Source organism: Oryctolagus cuniculus, chromosome 11 (assembly GCF_964237555.1).
Source record: "Oryctolagus cuniculus chromosome 11, mOryCun1.1, whole genome shotgun sequence".
In the NCBI taxonomy this organism is placed as follows: Eukaryota; Metazoa; Chordata; class Mammalia; order Lagomorpha; family Leporidae; genus Oryctolagus; species Oryctolagus cuniculus.
In genome coordinates, this window is record NC_091442.1 from 7,281,263 (window position 1) to 7,301,026 (window position 19,764).

General features: G+C 46.9%; 1 protein-coding gene and 1 long non-coding RNA gene across 4 annotated transcripts; one reads left to right on the forward strand and one right to left on the reverse strand.

Annotated features, from left to right (window-relative positions):
* Positions 1–250: 250 nt before the first annotated feature.
* Positions 251–10,862, reverse strand: PFDN4 (prefoldin subunit 4). 3 transcript variants are annotated; one of them, XM_002720880.5, is made up of 4 exons: positions 10,579–10,862; positions 5,205–5,312; positions 3,628–3,768; positions 251–644 (listed from the first exon to the last, which is right to left on the reverse strand). In XM_002720880.5, exons 1-4 carry the CDS (start codon positions 10,600–10,602, stop codon positions 513–515), a joined length of 405 nt encoding a protein of 134 aa, XP_002720926.1. In that variant the 5' UTR covers positions 10,603–10,862; the 3' UTR covers positions 251–512. The 3 variants fall into 3 exon arrangements, with proteins under 3 accessions (XP_002720926.1, XP_069907766.1, XP_051688627.1); XM_070051665.1 differs by lacking the exon at positions 10,579–10,862 and adding an exon at positions 10,294–10,422; XM_051832667.2 differs by lacking the exon at positions 10,579–10,862 and adding an exon at positions 9,453–9,912.
* A 19-nt stretch (positions 10,863–10,881) lies between these two features.
* LOC138844270 (uncharacterized) lies at positions 10,882–19,442 on the forward strand. The gene is made up of 2 exons (XR_011379822.1): positions 10,882–10,963; positions 17,213–19,442. It is a non-coding gene; the product is annotated as an uncharacterized lncRNA (long non-coding RNA).
* Positions 19,443–19,764: the final 322 nt, after the last annotated feature.

Here is a 19,764-nt window from a genome sequence, read left to right on the forward strand (position 1 = left end):
ATTGATAGTTTTGTAAGGGATGTGAAATGTTTAAATATATGTTACATAGATTTAAATATGTACATTTATGTTTTTTACTATGTGACAAAGGTTTAGTTTTGAAATACGCTGACAGATGCAAGATTGTACATCTTTATGTAGTGCAGTAGATAGCAACTGAAATCAGACATAAACAGGACACAACTGTTAGATTTTCTTACAAATAAAAACTGTAACAAATATTCTAAATGATAATATAGAAACATAAAAGGTTGCTTAACTGATTTTAATTACATGACATAAAGCCCCTAGACTTTATATAATTGTTATGCAAAATACATAGATGAATACTGTCTTCTTTTAAAAATATAAAATAAATAAGCAAGACATGTGAAAATAGGCAAGTTTCCATTAAATAAATGAAAAATTTTAAAAAAGAAAGTTTCCTTTCCATGTCATTTGAAGAAGGGAAATTATCATTTTAAACAATATTCAAGTTTATTAAACAAATTAAAAAAAGTTTTATAAAATGTTTAACTTTCATCAGCTTCAAGGTTTATGTTGCTCCCGAATTTTGCATATAACTGAACTTTCAAATCTGCTAACACTCGTTGAATGGATTCCACTCTGGATTCTAAGGCGTCAATTTCTTCTTGCAAATTTTTCTGGAAAAAAAATAATTTAAATTAATTATATTCAAATGGATGATTTCTGAGCATCTGTGTCTGAAATAATACTGGGAATGATTTTAGTTCAAGTTCTAAACTTGGAGAGGGAGCTAAATAACACCAACAATTAGATCTAAACCAAAAATCAGAATTTAAATTCATGGCCCATATTTACTCACCACAGAACAAAGCAAGCTTGTTTTCTCAGTTTTTGCTGATCTAAAAACTCTAATAGCTAAAAAAATTAATTCCTAAATTATCATATTATAATACACTAAGAATCACACAAAAAGACTTTAAAACAGTTAATCATGGGTCTACCTGGTTCTAACACAGCCTCTCCCAACTTACAAAACAAGTACAAAAATAACTAGGAAATTAGAGGAAATGACAAAATCACAATACCACCAATCAGTAAGAGTAACAACTGATGGTCACACACTCTGAGGCCTCTGGAGAGAAATGGGGAGAGAGGCTACAGGCGCCTCATTTTTAAGACTGGGCAGCTGTGCCCACATGAAACGTCACATGTTCCTTCCCGACTAAGACATAAAGCAAGATTTTCCCAAACTATGACTGAGAAAATATGAAAGCACAGAAATGGCAATCTATTACCTTTAAGACAAAAGATGACTACTTAGTACCAGCAAATACATTCTTCTTTTAGAAATCTGGCCAGTGGTTCTCAAAGTGTGGTCACCAGATCACATCCCATGGGAACTTGTTAGACCACCGAGTTCTGGGGCCCTATCTGAGGCCTCCTCAATTAGAAATTCTTTGGGTTGGGCCCGACAATGTGCGAGCTCTGGGGGTAATTCTGATTAATGCCATATCTTTGAGAATGGCTGCTAGAAGGAATAAGATGTACAGCTATTATGAAGAAGATAAAATTTCTATACTTAAAAAACCCAGCAGGGGCTGGCACTGTGGCACAGCAGGTAAAGCCCCAGCCTAGAGGGCCAGTGTCCCATTTGGACACCAGTTCGAGACCCAGCTGCTCCACTTCCAATCCAGCTCTCTGCTATGGCCTGGGATAGCAGTGGAACATGGCCCAAGTCCTTAGGCCCCTGCATCTGCATGGGAGACCTGGAAGAAGCTCCTGGCTCCTGGCTTCGGACTGGTGCAGCTCCAGCCGTTGCAGACAAATTGGGAGTGAACCAGTAGATGGAAGATCTCTCTCTCTCTCTCTCTCTCTCTCTCTCTCTGCCTCTCTCTGCCTCTCTGCCTCTCATTATGTAACTCTTTCAAATAAATGTTAGGACCACAAATCCAAACATATCACCCTTTCTCAGACCCCCTAAAAGGGAAACTAAAGCCCACAGGCCAAATCTAGCCTGCAGCTTGTCTTTCTGAAGTGTCAGTGGAACACATTCAGAGATCAACTTCCACAAACGTGAGGTCACGTGGCCCACAAAACCCGCTACACCTACATGAACCTTCCTGCCCCTTACACAGTTTGCTGACCCCTGCCTAAGCTAGGGACAGCTTCTTCAACTGGATTGAGTTTTCTAAGGTCTGACCACGATTTCAGATGCTCTCTAACCTCCAGCAAACAAGTCATATTTTGTTGTCCCCTGTATCCCCAGTTCATGGCAGAACCCGATACAGAGTGGGCATGTGGTACTCCTGAGATGGACGGAGGACAAAGGAAAGTTCAGTATCTACGTGTGTTCTAAGGGGAGGGGCATTCACAATAACTGCAACGTGAAATGCTCCCACTAAAAACATCTCAGAGTGGTTAAAAAAAACAAAATCACAAAATCCCACTGTGGCCCGGGAGTGCAGTGGAGGATGGCCCAGGTCCTTGGGCCCTGCACCCACATGGGAGACCAGGAGAAGCACCTGGCTTCTGGCTTCGGATCAGCGCAGTGCGCCGGCCGCAGCGGCCGTTGGGGGGTGAACCAACGGAAATGGAAGACCTTTCTCTCTGTCTCTCTCTCCCTCACTGTCCACTCTGCCTGTCAAAAAAAATAAATAAATAAATAAAAATAAATAAAAAATTAAAAAAATAAAAAAATTAAAAAAAAACAACCAAACAAAAAAAACCCTAAACTTAAAGGAGACATACAAGGTTTCTGCATGGAAAGAGCCAGGAAAAAAGTATGTTTGTCCAAGGTTTGAAATGCAGGCTTAGACCTGCTTTTTATGGCATCTGAAAAAAGGAGACTGGCAGTGTAGGTAATATTTAAGTTAATTAAGCAAAAGTCTTAGGCAGTGATTAACTCCACCAGCTCCTCATACACAAACAAGATCACCTGCTCATATAGAGCTGAAGCACAAATGACTTGGAAGGTAATTTCATATAATGCATCAAATGTTTCAACATTACACATCTCTGATTATTTACCTAAAACAATTTTCTAAATGTAAACAGATTTATGTACAAGAATGATCACTGTAATATTACTGTAGCAATATTGGAAACTCATGTTAACCATATGAGCACAGGGAACCAAATCAATGTTCATCAACACATTATAGAATCAGAAAAAACGTTTTTAAAGTGTGAGTGCCTGGTCCCAAGCAGGTTCCCAATGAATATGAGCCGGATAAGCAAACACTAAAAAGAATAAGAAAAAGCTTCTATTTGAATGTTAACTAAACAAAGTGCAAAGCAAAACCAAGCAGAGAGAGAGAGAGAGGGAGAGAGACCATGAAATACATGATATCATGGATAGTTATCTTTGGGTGTTGGGATTACAGGGTCCTGTCTTTCCTACTTTATAATATACACTACACTTTCTAAATACTTTTCATTTAGAGCAAAGTTCTGGAGTCAAAAGAATCTGACCCTGAGTAAACCCCATTACCCTTCTAATCCTTTATTCTTCATCTCCCAGTTGGGATCATTGTTAGTATTAAATAAAATCCCACTGGCAAAGTATTCAGAGAATGCCCGGGACATCAGCCAGCATTCCCCATTCCCTACCCCTATAATCACAAGCTCTTTCTAATGACATCACTAACTCCATCAACATACCTTTGCCTCTTCTAACATTTCCTGTGTTTCTTCTTGCGAGTGGCTGATGAAAACGTCACCGATCTGATAAGGAATCATCAAGCAGTCATCCTCTGCAAGCATGATGTCGTCACAGGCATCTTCTAAATTTTGGAGTTGTTTCTACAAACACAAAGTAAACAGCAGTGAAACTGCACTGGAAATTCCATGACAAAAGCTACAGGCCAGGTTTAATTTGGGGATGCCAAGTCCCTGCGCGGCCCTTTCACAAAGGTACTGCCACACTAAAATAATTTAATTTCGCACTCTTTTAGATGACATTTCACAGCAAGCACTTAGGAGGCTGCACACTGTCCTCTTATTCCTGACTGTTGCTTGCATCCTGGAGTGGCAGCAGGTGCCCACGGTCACTGAAACGTCTCCTACTGTAGGAATCTCCTTCCTGGGGAACTCTGCCTTCCTATGAAATAAAACCATAGAAAGCAAAAACCTTCCCCAGCCTTCCTAGTCAACAGAGTGTAAACAAGTAATAACTTAAATTCCACTAATCAAAACTGCATGGATTGGGGCTGGCGCTGTGGCATAATGGGTAAAGCTGCTGCCTCCAGTGCCGGCATCCCATATGGGCGTCGGTTCAAGTCCTGGCTGCTCCACTTCCAATCCAGCTCTGCTATGGCCTGGGAAAGCAGTGAAGATGGCCCAAGTCCTTGGGCCCCTACACCCACGTGGGAGACACAGAAGAGGCTCCTGGCTCCCGGCTTCAGATCGGCCCAGCTCTGGCCATTGTGGCCATTTGGGGAGTGAACCAGTGGATGGAAGACTTATCTCTATCTCTGCCTCTGCCTCTCTGTAACTCTACCTTTTAAAGAAATAAATAAATCCTAAAAAAAAAAAAAAAAGTGCATGGACTGAGGGCAGAGTAAGAGAGGGACAGCTTCGTCACTAAGGAGGCTCTGAGGTCAGTGGAGCCAGCATCAAGGCTGATCCTCCTCCGAGACAGTTTCAGGACTTGCTCTTGGAAGCTCAGCCTAGAGTCAAACCCCTCAAAACTCTAAAATTATTTCACATCCCTTCAAAAACGTCTTTCTACTGAAACTTACTTGCTATGTCATATGCAAACTTTTGACAGGAAGTGGGTAGTAGATAATTTGCTCTGTAAGGAGTCTCACTAGCTGCTATGCTACTGCCTAATTTTCAAATACTTCTCAAGTCTGCCCGTTTCCTTCCACCTCCACCAACACCCTCCTGTCCAAGCCCTGGGAGCCCAGGTCAAAAGCACGGCTAGTTAAGGGAGGAAGGAGGAAACACCACTTGAGGCAGTAGGGCTTTGATGGCTGGAGTCCAGGGGGAGGCTTGGGGTTTTGAATGCCAAGGCGTATGCATGACTGAGCAACACTCTACAGTAATCTGACAGTTGTTAGGTGCATTTTGCCACAAAGAGATGGAGGCAGGACACAGGTGTATGGTGCACGGAGTCAGCTGTCAGAAGAAGAAAGGAAGGCGGGGGCTTAAAAGAGGTGGTGGAATGTAGAGGTCTTGGCAGTGATTAGCGAGGGAAGAGTAAAGAGAGGAGAAGCAGAGATAAACATTTTTAATACCTTTTTTACTTCTATTTCTTCCTTTAGCTCTGTGATTCTACTCGTATTCCTTGCGAATTTGTTTATCTTTTGTTGATCTTCAAAAGTAACATTGACATCTTCTGCAGCCTGAAAAACATTTTAATTTTTTGTAACATTTTAATAGAGAAGTTAGAGGTTTTTATCTGGCGCTCAATAATTCAATAAACTATTGCTCTCATACAGTGAAGAGTCACATCATATAGAAATGCCTTATTTGATTTTTTCAATGACCTTAAGATCTGTTCATCAATCTGTAATCTTTCCCAATATTCTATCACACGTGCCTATGCTACAGAAACATTTTACTAACCCTCCTACGCAAAGAAAAGCCAACCTTTAGCCAAGAGTGTGCCTCAAGCTGAAACATTTTTTCGGCAAATAAAAAAGTTACAGGATCAAATAATGTTGGGAAATGCCTCATAGCTTTTGTTTTTTCTTAGTCAGGACTTCCGTGAACTTACTGTGGTGATCAGAAATCTGAGTCTTTAATCCAACTGCTATATTGGCCAAAGAACTGCATTTCAGTGGTTATACTCCACATGCAGCAAAAATACATTCATTTTAATGTAGCATCTGCTTACATGTGTTCATTAATGTGGTAAAATTCACTATAAATGTGAAAACTGAATGCTTAATACTAAAAATTTAATATATACAATAATCATTGAATAAGACTATGTTTGAGTATTTATAATACTTAGGGGGCTGGCGCTGTGGTGCAGCAGGTAAAGCCGCGGCCTGCAGTGCTGGCATCCCATATGGGCGCCGGTTTGAAACCAGGCTGCGCGTTCTCTCTCTCTCTCTCTCTCTCTCTCAGGCTGCACGCGCTCTCTCTCTCTCCACCTCTCCTCTCTCTGGGTAACTCTGACTTTCAAATAAATTAATAAATCTTTAAAAAAAAATTTTAAAAATGAAGTCATAGGCTGGCACCGTGGCTCACTAGGTGCCGGTTCTGTCCTGGTTGCCCCTCTTCCAGGCCAGCTCTCTGCTGTGGCCCGGGAAGGCAGTGGAGGATGGCCCAAGTGCTTGGGCCCTGCACCTGCATGGGAGACTGGGAAGAAGCACCTTGCTCCTGGCTTCAGATCGGCGCAGTGCGCCAGCCGTGGCAACCATCTGGGGGGTGAACCTACGGAAGGAAGACCTTTCTCTCACTGTCTAACTCTGCCTGTTAAAAAAAAAGTCATACTGGCAAAAGATGAAAATAAGTTTAAAAGTTAGATGATATGTCAATTGGAGCAGCGGATTATTTAGCAACATTAATGTCACAATCACATTAAAAAATACTTGGGTGACATAATTAACTATGAAAAAATAAAAATAATAGCTAACATTGACTGAACGCTCCCTGTGGATCCAGACCTTTCTATGTGCATCACCTACTCTGCTAACCCTCCAGTCTCAGCAGGAGGGATTCTCACTCAGCACTACTGCTTTACAGCTGGAGAAGCTGGGGCACAGCCCACGGAAAGCCACACAGTCAGCAAGTGGGAGCGCCTGACTTCAACCCAGGCAGCCTGGCTTAGAGGCCGCAGACAGGCCCAAAGGGCTCTTGGAAACAGAACGTGGGAGCATGCACATGTGTGTGTGCACGCGCAGGGACTTACACGTACTTAGGAGGGGCAGTGGAAGTCCTCTGCTTTCATCAGATTCTCAGAGGGGATCTACGTATTAAATAAACAAGTAAGCAGAGTCTCCCTAGGGTTCCCATCATTTATAAAATAGAAGCAAGAGAACCTGATTGTAGTATAAAGAAAACTGTGTATATAAAAATAATCCTGAGTTAATTTATTGTATATATCAATATGACAGGTTATATGCATTAATTACATACAAATGTTTATGTGTGTAACATAAAAGTAGCCTCAATAAAGACTGCTGGCTCTTTTGCCAGTAACAGTAAAGGGTTCAAAATATCCTGTCCTGACCTTCATCTGGTCTCTCTCGACCAGTGACACAAGATACACGCCTTTATTTCTCCAGAGGTTGAAAGGCAACCTGCAGTCTCAAGCAACAGAGCTCAGAGGTCAGAATTTCAAGGCAGACACCTAGAACCTGGCCCTGCCCCTCATCAGGCCTCCCTTTCCACCACACAACTGCACGTGGTCAGGATCTGCCTGACCTGATCTCCTTCTGAATCTAAATCCTGCTTGATCAGATTCAAGTCTGCAGCTTCTGAAAAGCAGTAGAGAATCCAGCTCTCTGCTTCCCACCTTCCCACTGCAGCCCCACCACACAGCAGCCACCAGCACTCTTGGTCCCTGGTGTCCAGTTCTTTACCTGGCTTTCGCACTGGGGTGAAGGGCGGAAGTTGGGTACATCTGCAGGCCACTCATCGGGGTGGCTGACAGCACAGTTAACATGTTCTGTTTTAACCCTGCTGAGCCAAACACTCCTACTTTTCCTGAACTGCCTTTGGGCACAGACAGTTCCTAACTGGGGTCCACAGACACTGAGAGGTCAGGTCACCCCCTGAGACTCTGTGCCCAACAGTGTGTGCAGGAAGTGCGTTTTTCCAGAACTCAGATTCTCAAAGCAGCCACAGTAGCAGGTTAGGGGCTCCTGCCTCAAGAGAAGCCACCTTTGTTACCACACTCATGAAGGCAGGAGCTCTTGGAGGAGGAAGTTACTTTGTGATACCTGAGGCGCACAGGGGCACAGTCAGAAAGGTTCCAATCCAAGCATAGGAACCTCGGGCAAATCACTCAATTCTTTGGAATCACTTCATGTTTTTAAAATGGAGAAGTCAGTTCCCACCTTGCTGGGGTGAAAAAATACCCAGGGCCTGGGACCAACAAATGAGAGGTCAGCACTTATTTTCCTCAATATTGCGAACCAAAAATCACTTCAAAGGAACAAGAGGTCCACCCCTAGACTTGTGCTAGGCCTAAAAAAAATATGACAAGATACAAGGTGAAGGGTTAGGGCAGGTTAAGCCAGCATCCGACATAGGTGCCGGTTCAAGTCCTCGCTGCTCCACTTCCAGTTAGCTCCCTGCCAACGTGCCTGGGAAAGCAGCAGAAAATGGCCCAGCTCTGGCCATTGTGGTCAGTTGCAGAGGGAACCAGTTGATGAAAGATCTCTCTGTAACTGAAAATTAAAATTCCCTGGGCTCCGACTATGCCCTTTTCCTGAAATTAGCATTTCATGGGATTTCAGGAGGAAATGGAGCCATACTCAGTCACGCCCCTCATCAACCATGGGTGTCACCCAGATTGCACTGACAGCTGCATTTCAGAAAGAAATTCTGGTTAATTTCATTCTGCTTTTATTTTTATTTCTGAAAGGTGCCTACCAAGTCCATATGATATAAATTTTTGCTTTGTGTTTTGTTCACCTTTCATGCATACAGCTACTCATGTAGCAACTATTTAGTATTTCCTAAGCGCCAGGAGTCATAGTCCTACCTTCCTGAACACCGACAAGCCTCATGGTGGAAGAGGCAGACAAAAACAGGGTGAACAAGAGAACATTACACAGTGATAAATGTGACAGTAAAAATAAATTCATTCTATTAGGGGCTGAAGGTTTTGGGGAGCTGGGGAGTGAAGGCAGCTTCTTTAGAGAGAGGTCAAAGACTGCCTTTCTGAGCCTGGGGACATTCGTACCTAGGAGACTCCTACGGCCAGGAAGCAAGCTTAGGAAGCAGACGTTTAAGGGGGAGAACTGTGCCATCTCCACTAAAGGTTCTCACCTGCGAAGCCATGACTAGTGGGAGGCAGCTAACATGTAGCCAGCGAAAAGCACTCCAGGTTGCAAAGGATACACTTTTTACTAAACTCAAAGGGAAACACAGACAGCTCAAGCTCCCAAGACCCTTCATGAACTGGCCACCGCCGGTCCCTCACCATGTTTTCCCACCCCCTACCCTGTCTGCCTTCCTTTTACCAACTGCACAAGGTTCCCCCTCTCTGAACCTCACTTGCTCTGCACCTCTGCCCTTCCTCCTGTGTAATCTCAGACCTCGGCTTCAAATGACACCTCCTCTCGGCTTCCCTCAGTTCTCGCTGGAGGTGGAAGCGAGTTTTCTGAGGGACAATCTCGGTGCTGCCTGCTTCTCTCCAAGAGCCTAACAAGCGAACAATACAATGGGGATGCAAACTCCAAGTGCTCATCACTGTCAGTCCCTTAAAACGGACTCTGCTATGTGCCCTGCTCAAAAACCGCAGGGAACAAATAAAAAGGGTGGTCCCAGAAATGTTGCGCTCAGGGTTCAGATCATCCTCTTACCATTCTCTCAAATGCTCACTTGCTCTCTGCATTCCACACCCCACCTCCGCCGGCCGCACCACTGCTGGTATCCCCCGTGGAATGAAAGCCCGCACTTAACAAAGGGCCCAATTTCACCAAGCACAGGTGAAGTGAATTTCACGTTTCACGCTTGTCTCCATCTCCCTGGCTCTGGGGCCCCTTCTCAGGTGCTCCGTAAGCATCTGAGGGGGCAGGGGCAGGCCAGGAGGGTGAGCCCTTCATCCCCAGCTGCAGAATGGGACGGCTGGGCGCCTCCTACACCAGGCCCAGGCCCAGGCCACATGGACTGTGCGGTGCTGGGCAGTCAGAGAGCAAAGGACGTCCTAACGTGGTCCCAGGGCTAGGACGAAGGCAAACGCGCCCAAGACCGGGGGGTCCGCAGCAGAGACCCCCGCCGCAGTTAAGAACGCCACAGCTGCAATGCCTAATCCCTGGTTTGGCCTCTGCGCTTCGGATTGCTCGTTTGCCAAATAAGGATCCAAAGCACCTCCCAGAAGAGGAGCCCAGGAGGGAAATGGATCAGATGCCGAGCTCCAGCCCTGCGCGGCAGCTGAGTCACTTGGGAGCCACTAACCGCCGCCGTCTACGGTTCCCCATCAGCGAGGAGGGGGAGCTCGGACGATAATCGGCCGGCGGTGAGGCCCCGTCGGGAGACTCAGGGGCTGGGCGCAGCCACCCGCCCGTACGCGGACGCCGGGCCCGCTCCGGCCTCCGCCCGGCCGCGCGCTCGGACAGGTGCCTCCCCGGCCCCCGGCCCCCGGCCCCCGGCCCCCGGCCCCCGGCCCCGGCAGCGCTGCCGCGGTACCCAGGTGAAGCCCACCTTGGGCGTCAGGCCCGCGGCTGCCATAGGCGGTCGCTTGCCGCTGCCGGGGGCAAGACCCGGACCGCTGGAGTCCCCAAGGGAGAGGCGAGAGGCGGCCCAGAGCACCCCCCAAAGCCCCGGGGCCGGGGGCGCGGGCGGGCGCCGCAGCGGCACCGCCCTGACGGCTGGTGGCCTCGGCCCCGGGACCGCTCCGGCCCCCAGAGCTGCGCACCGCCGGCATCCCGCGCCCCGGCCCCCGAGACCGACCCCGGCCGCCGCCCGGTCCCCGGGCGCCCCACTCACCGCCTTCTTCATGGTGGCCGCCATCTTGGGACTGGACTACGGGGCGAGGCGGGGAGGGCCGCAACGGTGCGGTCACCCGCGGGCCCCCTCTCACGCCCTACCGGCCCAGGACTCCCAAAGAAATCCAACGCCGTCTCCTCATCCCCTCCTGCTGGGCCTCCGACCAATGATTCCTCACGGCGGGCACTCGGGGAGCAAGCGTAACCTGGGAGGACTTGGTACATGCCAATTAAAGAGACAGGCGTCTCCCTGCGGGCGGACAGAGGCGCCGACGCCGACCGCGGACGGCAGGGGGCGCGCGGCGGGCGGGCCGGGCCGGGCCGGGACCTGGAGGGCGGGCCCGGAAGTCTGTTTTCAGGCATCCGACACGGGCGCTCCCTAAGAGGTAGGAACGCAGGGCCTTGCCCTTAGGATGTGAGGTTTGTGTCTCCTGGTGACTCCAAAGGTGCGACGCGGGAGGGCCCCTATGCGTTTATTCAACAGTGCAGCTGAACAGCTAATTAATCCTCCTGATTCTTTATTATCTTTAAAATTTTAGCCTCGAGAGCCGTTACAACTTTAATAATTATTGAGGACACCAAAGAACTTCTCTTTTTGTGAGTTACATTCATCGATAGTTACTATATTAGAAACTAAACCAGGATTTTAAAAAATGTATTCATTCATCTAAAATACTAAAACTCATTCCGTAGTAATAGGAAACAACATTTTAAGTGAAAAGCAACTTATTTGCCAAGGTAAAATTTTTTTTGAGAAAAAGATGACAGAGTTTTTTACATTTTTGCCAACCGAACGTCAGGCTTAATACAAAGTTACAGCCTCACTTCCCATCAGTCAGTGATGTATCATTTAGCTGATACCTCTGAGCTCTTTCCCCCAAGTCAGCTTCCCCTTGGTTAAATCCTGGTAAGAGGGTCCTCCTGCACCCTGTCTCCCAGCCCACCGGGCACCCACGGCCCCTGCCTGTTCTGTCGGTTGCCAGCTCCCAACTCCAAGCAGCAAGCCTAATGATTACCTTCAACAATTACGGTTAATTCCCTGCAGCTGGAAATACGGCTGCCTGCCCATCACTGGGCGTCTGAAACAAGGACGAGGAAGCAGAGAGGACAGCAGCCGGGCGCTCAGCAACTGTGCCTTCCATGCAGGTCTGGGCGTCAGATGGCGCTGTCTGCAAGGCCTGGCCAGTGTCCTTTTTGAGATTGATTGATTGATTGATGATTGATTTGAAAGGCAGGGTGCCAGAGAAAGATCCATCTTCCATCCACTGGTTCATTCCCCACATAGCCACAATGGCCTGGGGCTGGGCCAGGCTGAAGCCAGAAGCCTGTAACTCCCTACGGGTCTCACATGGGTGCAGGGGCCACTGGGGCCATGTGCTGCTGCTTTCCCAGGTGCATCAGTGGGGAGCAGGATTGGGAGTGGAGCAGCCAGCGCTCCAACCAATGCCTGTGTGGGATGCCAGTGCTGTGGGTGGCTTCACCCACTGTACCGCCAGCACTGGCCCCAGGGCAGTGTCCTTTCATCTGGGCAGGTACAGTGGCTGGAAACCCTCGCTGGCTTCCAGTTTCAGGGGCTCTTACTCTATTTCTCACCATCCTGGGTCACCCCTCTCCCCTAACCTTTTCTGTCCTTTGAGCTTCTCTCTCTCTCCTGCAGGGAAGTCAGTTCTGCAGGTGTTCTTGTGCTGGGGACTTTGAAGTCTCCTGTTTAGAATTCTTTCATTTCCTGCGGTTGAGCCTTTGCACCCTTTGTTTCTGGTTCTCTCTTCTGCAGGACACTGTCCCCAGCTGTTTGCACCAGCAAAATGGAGAGGCCCAGGGTACAAATAGAAGCATTTGGTGGCTGCAGGTCAGGGCAGAAAAGCACCAAAGGCCACTTGAATGTAACTTCCTGGCCAAGGGTGAATGAAGAAGTTTCCTTACAGCGGACTGGAAACCAGCCACCCACCGACTGGATCCAAGATATGCCAGTTCATTCATGCAGTTTTCTTTCATTCAACTACTATCTGAAATTCAAGCAAATTCACTCAACAATATCAGCCTTTTTAGTTTTGCTTGAGCTTGAACGATCACAGTCCCAATGACATTTCACCTGTGTTCCTGCGTGCCAGCAGCTGCTGGTGCCAACTGAGCTTGGCCCATTTTTGCTACTATGCCCTCTCCAGTCCTCCCTATCCCCAACACACACATACACGCACACCAAGATGGCTACTCCCAGAGCACCTGCCTCATCTGTGTGCTTGTCTGTCAGAACCTGTAACCCCTGGCTCTGACACACCAAAATGAGGGAGTTGGTGTGTGCGTTTGTTGCTACTGCAAATAGGAAGATGAGTCAGACAAGGTGCTTGGCCTGGTGGAGCTTCTGGGTGGCGACCCTGCGTTCCACACTTCCTGGCTTCCAGAGCTGCAGGCCTGGATGTGGTCTGGGAGGAGTAGCGCAGGGTCAACGGTGGCATGTTGCTGGACCAAGAAGGGCAGGTGCACCACACTGGGAGTACAACTGACAAAATCCCTGTCCTTGTGCAGCTCCCATTCTAGTTAATAAAGAGACCACAGCAAAACCCACAAGTTATGAAGTATGCTGTATGTTACAAAGTATGTTGTAAAGTGTTACTAGTTACTCCAACAAGAACTCAAGAAACAGTAACCAAGGACCATGTAACTACCAGCATGGATACTCCATGCTCTGTGAGGAACTTACAAAGAAAGAGAGAGGAAAAACCCAAAACTTGTTTGAATTGACATGGAGGAGACAAAATCGTCCAGACACGACCCAGCTTAATTTAGAGTCTGTCATAAAAAGCAAAAAATGAGCTCTTTGCATCATAGCATGGCAGTGTGTGCAACGGCAACACTAGGTTGCCAGTGCTAAGACTTCGGTGCCGACGCCGCCTGAGCCATCCTGAGTGGGGGCCAGGAGCCACCCGTCCCATCTCTCAGTCATTTGGTTTAGTGCCTGCAGGGGGCGCCCAAGGATCGCAGCAGTGCTCCCCAGGCTCAGGACACTGAAGTCTGATCTTCATAATATTTTGTCTTCGTTGGAATCTTCTTGTGCTGGGTAATGCTAAATGTGTCCATTTGTATTTAGCTCAACAGTTTGGCAAATTTGTTTGCCATGACCTTGTTTTAAATTATTTACTGTCTTCCTGTTGTGCTTAGGGTATAATCTTAAGTTCCCACCCACAGTGTAGCCTCCCTCTCTGACCTGGTTTCACACCATCCTCCCCTACCCTCCCTGTGACCCGTCCTCTGGGGCACCCACTCCTGCCTCAGGGGCTTGACTCTCGATTCTGCTACCCAGGATCCCCCTATCCTGTTGTGCACCTCGCTAAGTTCTACTCCCCCTCAAGACACCCTCCTGGTCACTCCACCAAGGAAGCTGCTGTGACCTGACATATTCCCCACATGCATATGTGGAAACAGAGCTGCCGGTGTGATGGTGTAGGGGCTGGGGTCTGAAGAGGCAGCCACAGCTGGAGGCAGAGCCTCATGTATGGATTCAGGGCCCTAATAATGTTAGGGGTGAAATGGTGGTGGAGAAAGATGACCTCGATTCTTTGGCTCACATGAAATAAGAATTCCCACGCAGATGAGACAGAGAGAAAAGCAAGATTTATTTAAGTCAGAAACCTCCTGCCACAGTGATCAAAGGCTGGTGGATGTGGGGTTTTCAAGCACAAGTTTTGGAAAGCTAAGGATCAGTTAGAAGGCAGGGACAAAACCCATCAAAAGGCTGGATTTGTAATCATATTTGCCCAGTCTAGCTTGCTCATGATAAGACAAAAAAGAAGGAGAAGGAGAAGAAGGGTGAGATCTGTTTTCATGATAAACTGAGAATTCAGAAGGGTGCAATCCCCACATCCTTGCTATTCTCATGATAAATTGGAAGCTGGCAAGGAGTGACAGGCACTTTTGTCTTGCTAAAGGAAGCTCTTGGGGTGCAACGGAATTTGGCACCTTGATCTTGCTAAAGATAACTTTTTTGGGGGGAAGCAAGCATTTTGCACCATCTCAAAGAGATCTCCCTTTCCTCATCACTGGGCCCTGCCTGACTCCTCTCAGTACTAGGGTCGAGGGAGGTCAGTTCTCTCCTCTGGAGGGCAAGGCACCAAGGCACCATCCAGGAAAGAACAGCGGGGCCTCTCATCAGGCACCAATCCTGACACCTTTATGTTGGACTTGCAAATCTCAGAACTCTGAGGAAAAAAATCTATTGTTCCAGATGACCCCATTGTAGCAACACAGACGAGGACAGATGTTCCTTAAACACGGCCACTACCCAGACAAGAACAGCCTCCTGTCCCCATACCAACTTTCTAGCCCTTGCTGGTACCTTGCCTTTGAATCCTGACTCCCCATTCAAGTGAGAGCACCAAGGGAAACAAACCAGGCCTGCGTTCTCCATCCCCATAATCTTGGCACCAACAGGGAAGTCAGCACATAAATAAATGCTTGCATGCAGGAGTTGTGACCGGCAAGAGACCAAAGAAACCCAAAGGCGCTGGAGGCTTTGGGGAGGAAAGACACACAGTTAATTTATGCATGCCAGCTTGACTAATGTCTCAAGAATCAAGCCCCATCTGATCCTTTGTTTCCCTACTTTTATACCCTAAATTGCCAAGGCAGTCAGTCAGGAGGCAGTTTCGGGGTGGGGGACACACTGTTACCTTAGACCCTCAGTGATTAACAAATCACAACTGCACGGTAAGATGGTTTCAGGATACAGGAACTTAAAGGCAGTTTCAGGAGGCACACAGCTATCTGAGGTGTGGGACTAGGCAGGCAGGCCAGGCGGGGAATTGGTTTCTAAAGTCAGTATTGGTTGGCTGAGCCCTTGATATCAAGCAGGAGAGAGTCTAGCATTCCCTCGAGCTCGCTCCTTGAACGTCCTGCAGGAGAGGTCTGCACCAGAGTGACTCCTGCGTATTCAGAGATGAGTGTGCTGACATGTAACGCCATGCGGCTGCCGCTGAGTCCACTCGGTCATGATGCACCAGGGTCCATAAAAGTCTTCCTTTCCCTGTGGTTGTTATGTAAGCTCTAGGACCCACGAGGACACACTGCCTGAACAACCTTCTGTTATTCTCCAGGTGGCGCTGTGACCCCAGAATCTGATATTTTCTTCTTGGCTCTGCAATTCCTTAATGGTCTGCACTCTGCAGGGCAAGATGGTCCGGAACCCAAAAAACCTCCACTCTGTCTCTGGGCCAACAACGCAAGCATCTGTTGGTAGTTTTAGTTACCAGTTTAATTTTTAGTAGGCAAGAAGTGCAACTTTTTTTTTTTTCAAAGACGTCCCGTGTAAACAACTGTCTAAACCATCAGCTGCCCTGTTCATTTATAGCATTTTGGATATTGAAGAAGGTGTTACCACTTGTTATAAGTAACAGAGCATATCTTTGAATTGAAATATATATTCCCTCATGTGATCCGTTTACCAGGGTGTCATACAGACCCTCGTGTGCACTTAGCACTGAGCGGCAGCCCGTCGGGCAGGTGATGGGCAGGAAAGGACCAGTTGTGCTGTGACCGGTCACTATCTGTTGAACACTTTCCTCCATGTTTGGAGACATTTCTGGGTCATCCTCCTACCTCTCCACTCTAGAAGTCGGAATGCAATCATCAGCTTCCATGCAAGCCCAGGTCAGGCCGCTCAGATTCACCTGTGCGCGTCTCTGGTGTGAAAGAGAACAAGACGAGAGAAGCAGGTGCCACAGAGAATCCCAGGACCCCTTCCTGGGGAGAGGGCAGCAGTGGGGGTGGGAGGGGGACCTGAAGCTCCCTGAAGCATTGCAACACCTGGCCTCAGTGCCTGGGGCCCGGAGGGCTGGGGCCGGAGCCACCAGTCATCAGACAAGGAGTTTGCATTCACTGCAAAGACACTGCTTCTCCACAATTCCTCTGCTGAATTCAGCTGGAGGGTATTTTATGTTGCTTGCCAGAAGAAACCAAGGAGAGATTTTTTTAAATTCAATTTTTAAATTTTTTTTTATTTTTTATTTTTTATATTTTTTTGGCAGGCAGAGTGGACAGTGAGAGAGAGAGAGAGAGAGAGACAGAGAGAAAGGTCTTCCTTTGCCGTTGGTTCACCCTCCAATGGCCGCTGCGGCCAGCGCGCTGCGGCCGGCGCACTGCGCTGATCCGATGGCAGGAGCCAGGTACTTCTCCTGGTCTCCCATGGGGTGCAGGGCCCAAGGACTTGGGCCATCCTCCACTGCACTCCCTGGCCACAGCAGAGAGCTGGCCTGGAAGAGGGGCAACCGGGACAGAATCCGGCGCCCCGACTGGGACTAGAACCCGGTGTGCCGGCGCCTCAAGGCAGAGGATTAGCCTAGTGAGCCACAGCACCAGCTTAATTCAATTTATTTTATTAGAGAGATTGATCTCGCATCTGCTGGAGTCCCAGACTCAAGGCAGGTCTCCCACATGGATGGCAGGGACCCAGCTACTGGGGCCATCACCTGCTGCCTCACAAGGGGTCGCATTGCAGGAAGCTGGAATCAGAAGCAGGGCCAGGACCCAGTCCTAGGAATGCTCATAAGGGATGCATGCATACCAAGTGGCATCTTAATCTCCACGCCAAATTCCCACCCCAGTTTTTTTTAAAAAGAAAATGTATTCCTTTGCAATTACAGGCTCAGCCAAGACAATCAGGAAGGGATGAGAAAGCAAAGCATGCGGTGACATGCACCAGGCTGGAGGATCTGCTGAATTTCACTAGCAATAGAATCAGCAAGATTCCACTGGAAGGGGAAAAAAGTCCTTCCTTTGTTGCGACGGTGCACACAAATCTCAAGTATGGATGCTGCACTGATTTCAGTTGTTTTAATTGCCTAAACCACACACTCGAGGTTGCATTTGTGTAAGATGGACACGGATCTCCAGGAAGAGGCATCCAAGGCAACCACAACCCCCAAAACCAGTACACCCAATCACCACCACCACAGAGCCACAGCCGGGGGCTCACCCATGCCCTTGGAAAAGCAAACCTAGAGAGAGTACGAGACCAACAGCTTCCACACCTCCGCCACTGCAGTGAGGCTGTCAGAGCCTCACAAGGTATCGTGCACAGATCTCTTCAGAAACCTGCTTCAATTGTTGGCCAAAAAAAAGGAAGACCTTGAAGGCGTCATGGGAACCACTGTCAACAATTTGTTTTAGTCCTTTCTGGGAGCGGAGCAGCTTAGAGGCACCCAGGTGATGAAGAGAAATAAAGAAAAGCAGTCCCACCCCTGGCCTGTGCTCAGCCCCCAGGAAACTGCCTGGGAAGATGCAGGTTAGCCAGATGAATGCAATTTTTATTGTTTGAGGGATACTGCTGTTTCTGACGATCTACTCTGTGAGAATGGGCCCCAAACCAAAAAAAAAGCATTTACACAAATATGCTGATTAAAGTAGGATTCAGAAGAATGAAGCATTGGGACCACTGTAAAAATATTAAAAAGACACCAAGTGGCCAAAACACAGGTAATACACATTTTCATAATGCTAATTGTTAAGGCTATAACATGGGAAAACAGGTAGAAAGCAAAGCTATGATTTCAATTTTGTTTTTAAAATATGATTATATATAGATATAGATGGATATACTTGGAAAAATATAGGAAGGACACATAAAAATGGTAATATGTAAGAGTGATTTTTACATCTAAGTTCAGGAATGGAAGGCAACTTTTTCTTGTATCTTTACTATTTCCTGCCCGTCTTTTCTGAACTTTTTAAAGTGAAGATTGCTTTTTCTATTTAGGTAGAAATCCATGTTAATTTAATTTATCTGTAAAACTGCAATTACAAATAATGAAAGCAACTATAAAATTTGCACACTGAGATTCTAACTTAGAAATTTGAATCTACCTATAGATAGAATACACAGGATGAAATATACAGAATTCTTGTGAGTTGTCACTGAGTGATGTCATGAAGTCAGTCCAGCTTTTTCTTATTTGTAAGTTCTCAAATTTCTCTTAATGATTATACATTATTTTTATAAAAGTTGGGAAACTTCTTTTTTAAGATCTGACACTTGTAAATATAGGTGAGGAGAATGAGGTAATTCTCACATCCACTAGTCACAGAGCCAAAGCCTCAACAGTGAAGATTTATGTCTACACAGGTATTTCCATGGTATTACCTGAGTTTTGGGGGAAGAAATGAGAAGCTCCCTGAGATACTGAACACTTCACTAGAATTTTTTTAATTTTCACAAATTTACTCTTTCATGTGGTAAGCTTAAATATCAAAACATGATTGCTGGGGCTGGGGCTGGTGCTGTGGTATAGTGAGTTAGAGCCCTGGTCTGCAGTGCCGGCATCCCATATGGGCACCAGTTTGAGTCCTGGCTGCTCTACTTTCAATGTAGCTCTGCTATGGCCTGGGAAAGCAGTGGAAGATGGCCCAAGTCCTTGGGCCCCTGCATCCATGTGGGAGACAAAGCTCCGGCCATTGCGGTCAATTGAGGAGTGAACCAGCAGATAGAAGACTTCTCTCTCCCTCTCTGCCTCTCCTTCTCTTTCTAACTCTGATTTTCAAATAAATAAACATCTTTTTTTTTTTTTTAAGAAAAAGCATGATTTCTATAAGAAATTATAGTTATGGGACTGGCGCTGTGGCACAGTAGTGGGTTAAGCATCCCATATGGGTGTCAGTTCAACACCCAGCTGCTCCATTTCCAATCCAGCTTCCTGCTAATGCACCTCAGAAAACAGCAGAAAATGACCCAGGTCCTTGGGCTACTGCCACTCACATGGGAGACTCGGAAGTAAATCCTGGCTTGAGGCCATTTGGGGACTGAACCACCCAATGGAAGATCTCTCTCCTTTTCTCTCTTGTAACTTTGCCTTTCAAATAAATAAATACAATCTTTTTTTTTTTTTTAAAAGAGATTATACTTGTTCACTTAATCTATAAAAATGTTAAAAGCTATAATTAAGTACATGTACTTTTCGATAATTAATACTGTATACAAGCATACTTCAGAAAGTTCACGGGAATGTGTATTATGAAAAAAGCTATGCATAGATTTCCAAATCTCTCTACACCAAAATTAAATTACCTTTTAGTTCCATTTTTCCACAACCTTGTTGAAATAGATACACTTGCATATTCTCTTGTTTTATAAGAAAGCTTCCAGCCCACCAACCTGTTTTGTCCTTTACATTTGTCAGAATAAAGGGTGTCCCTACCAGAT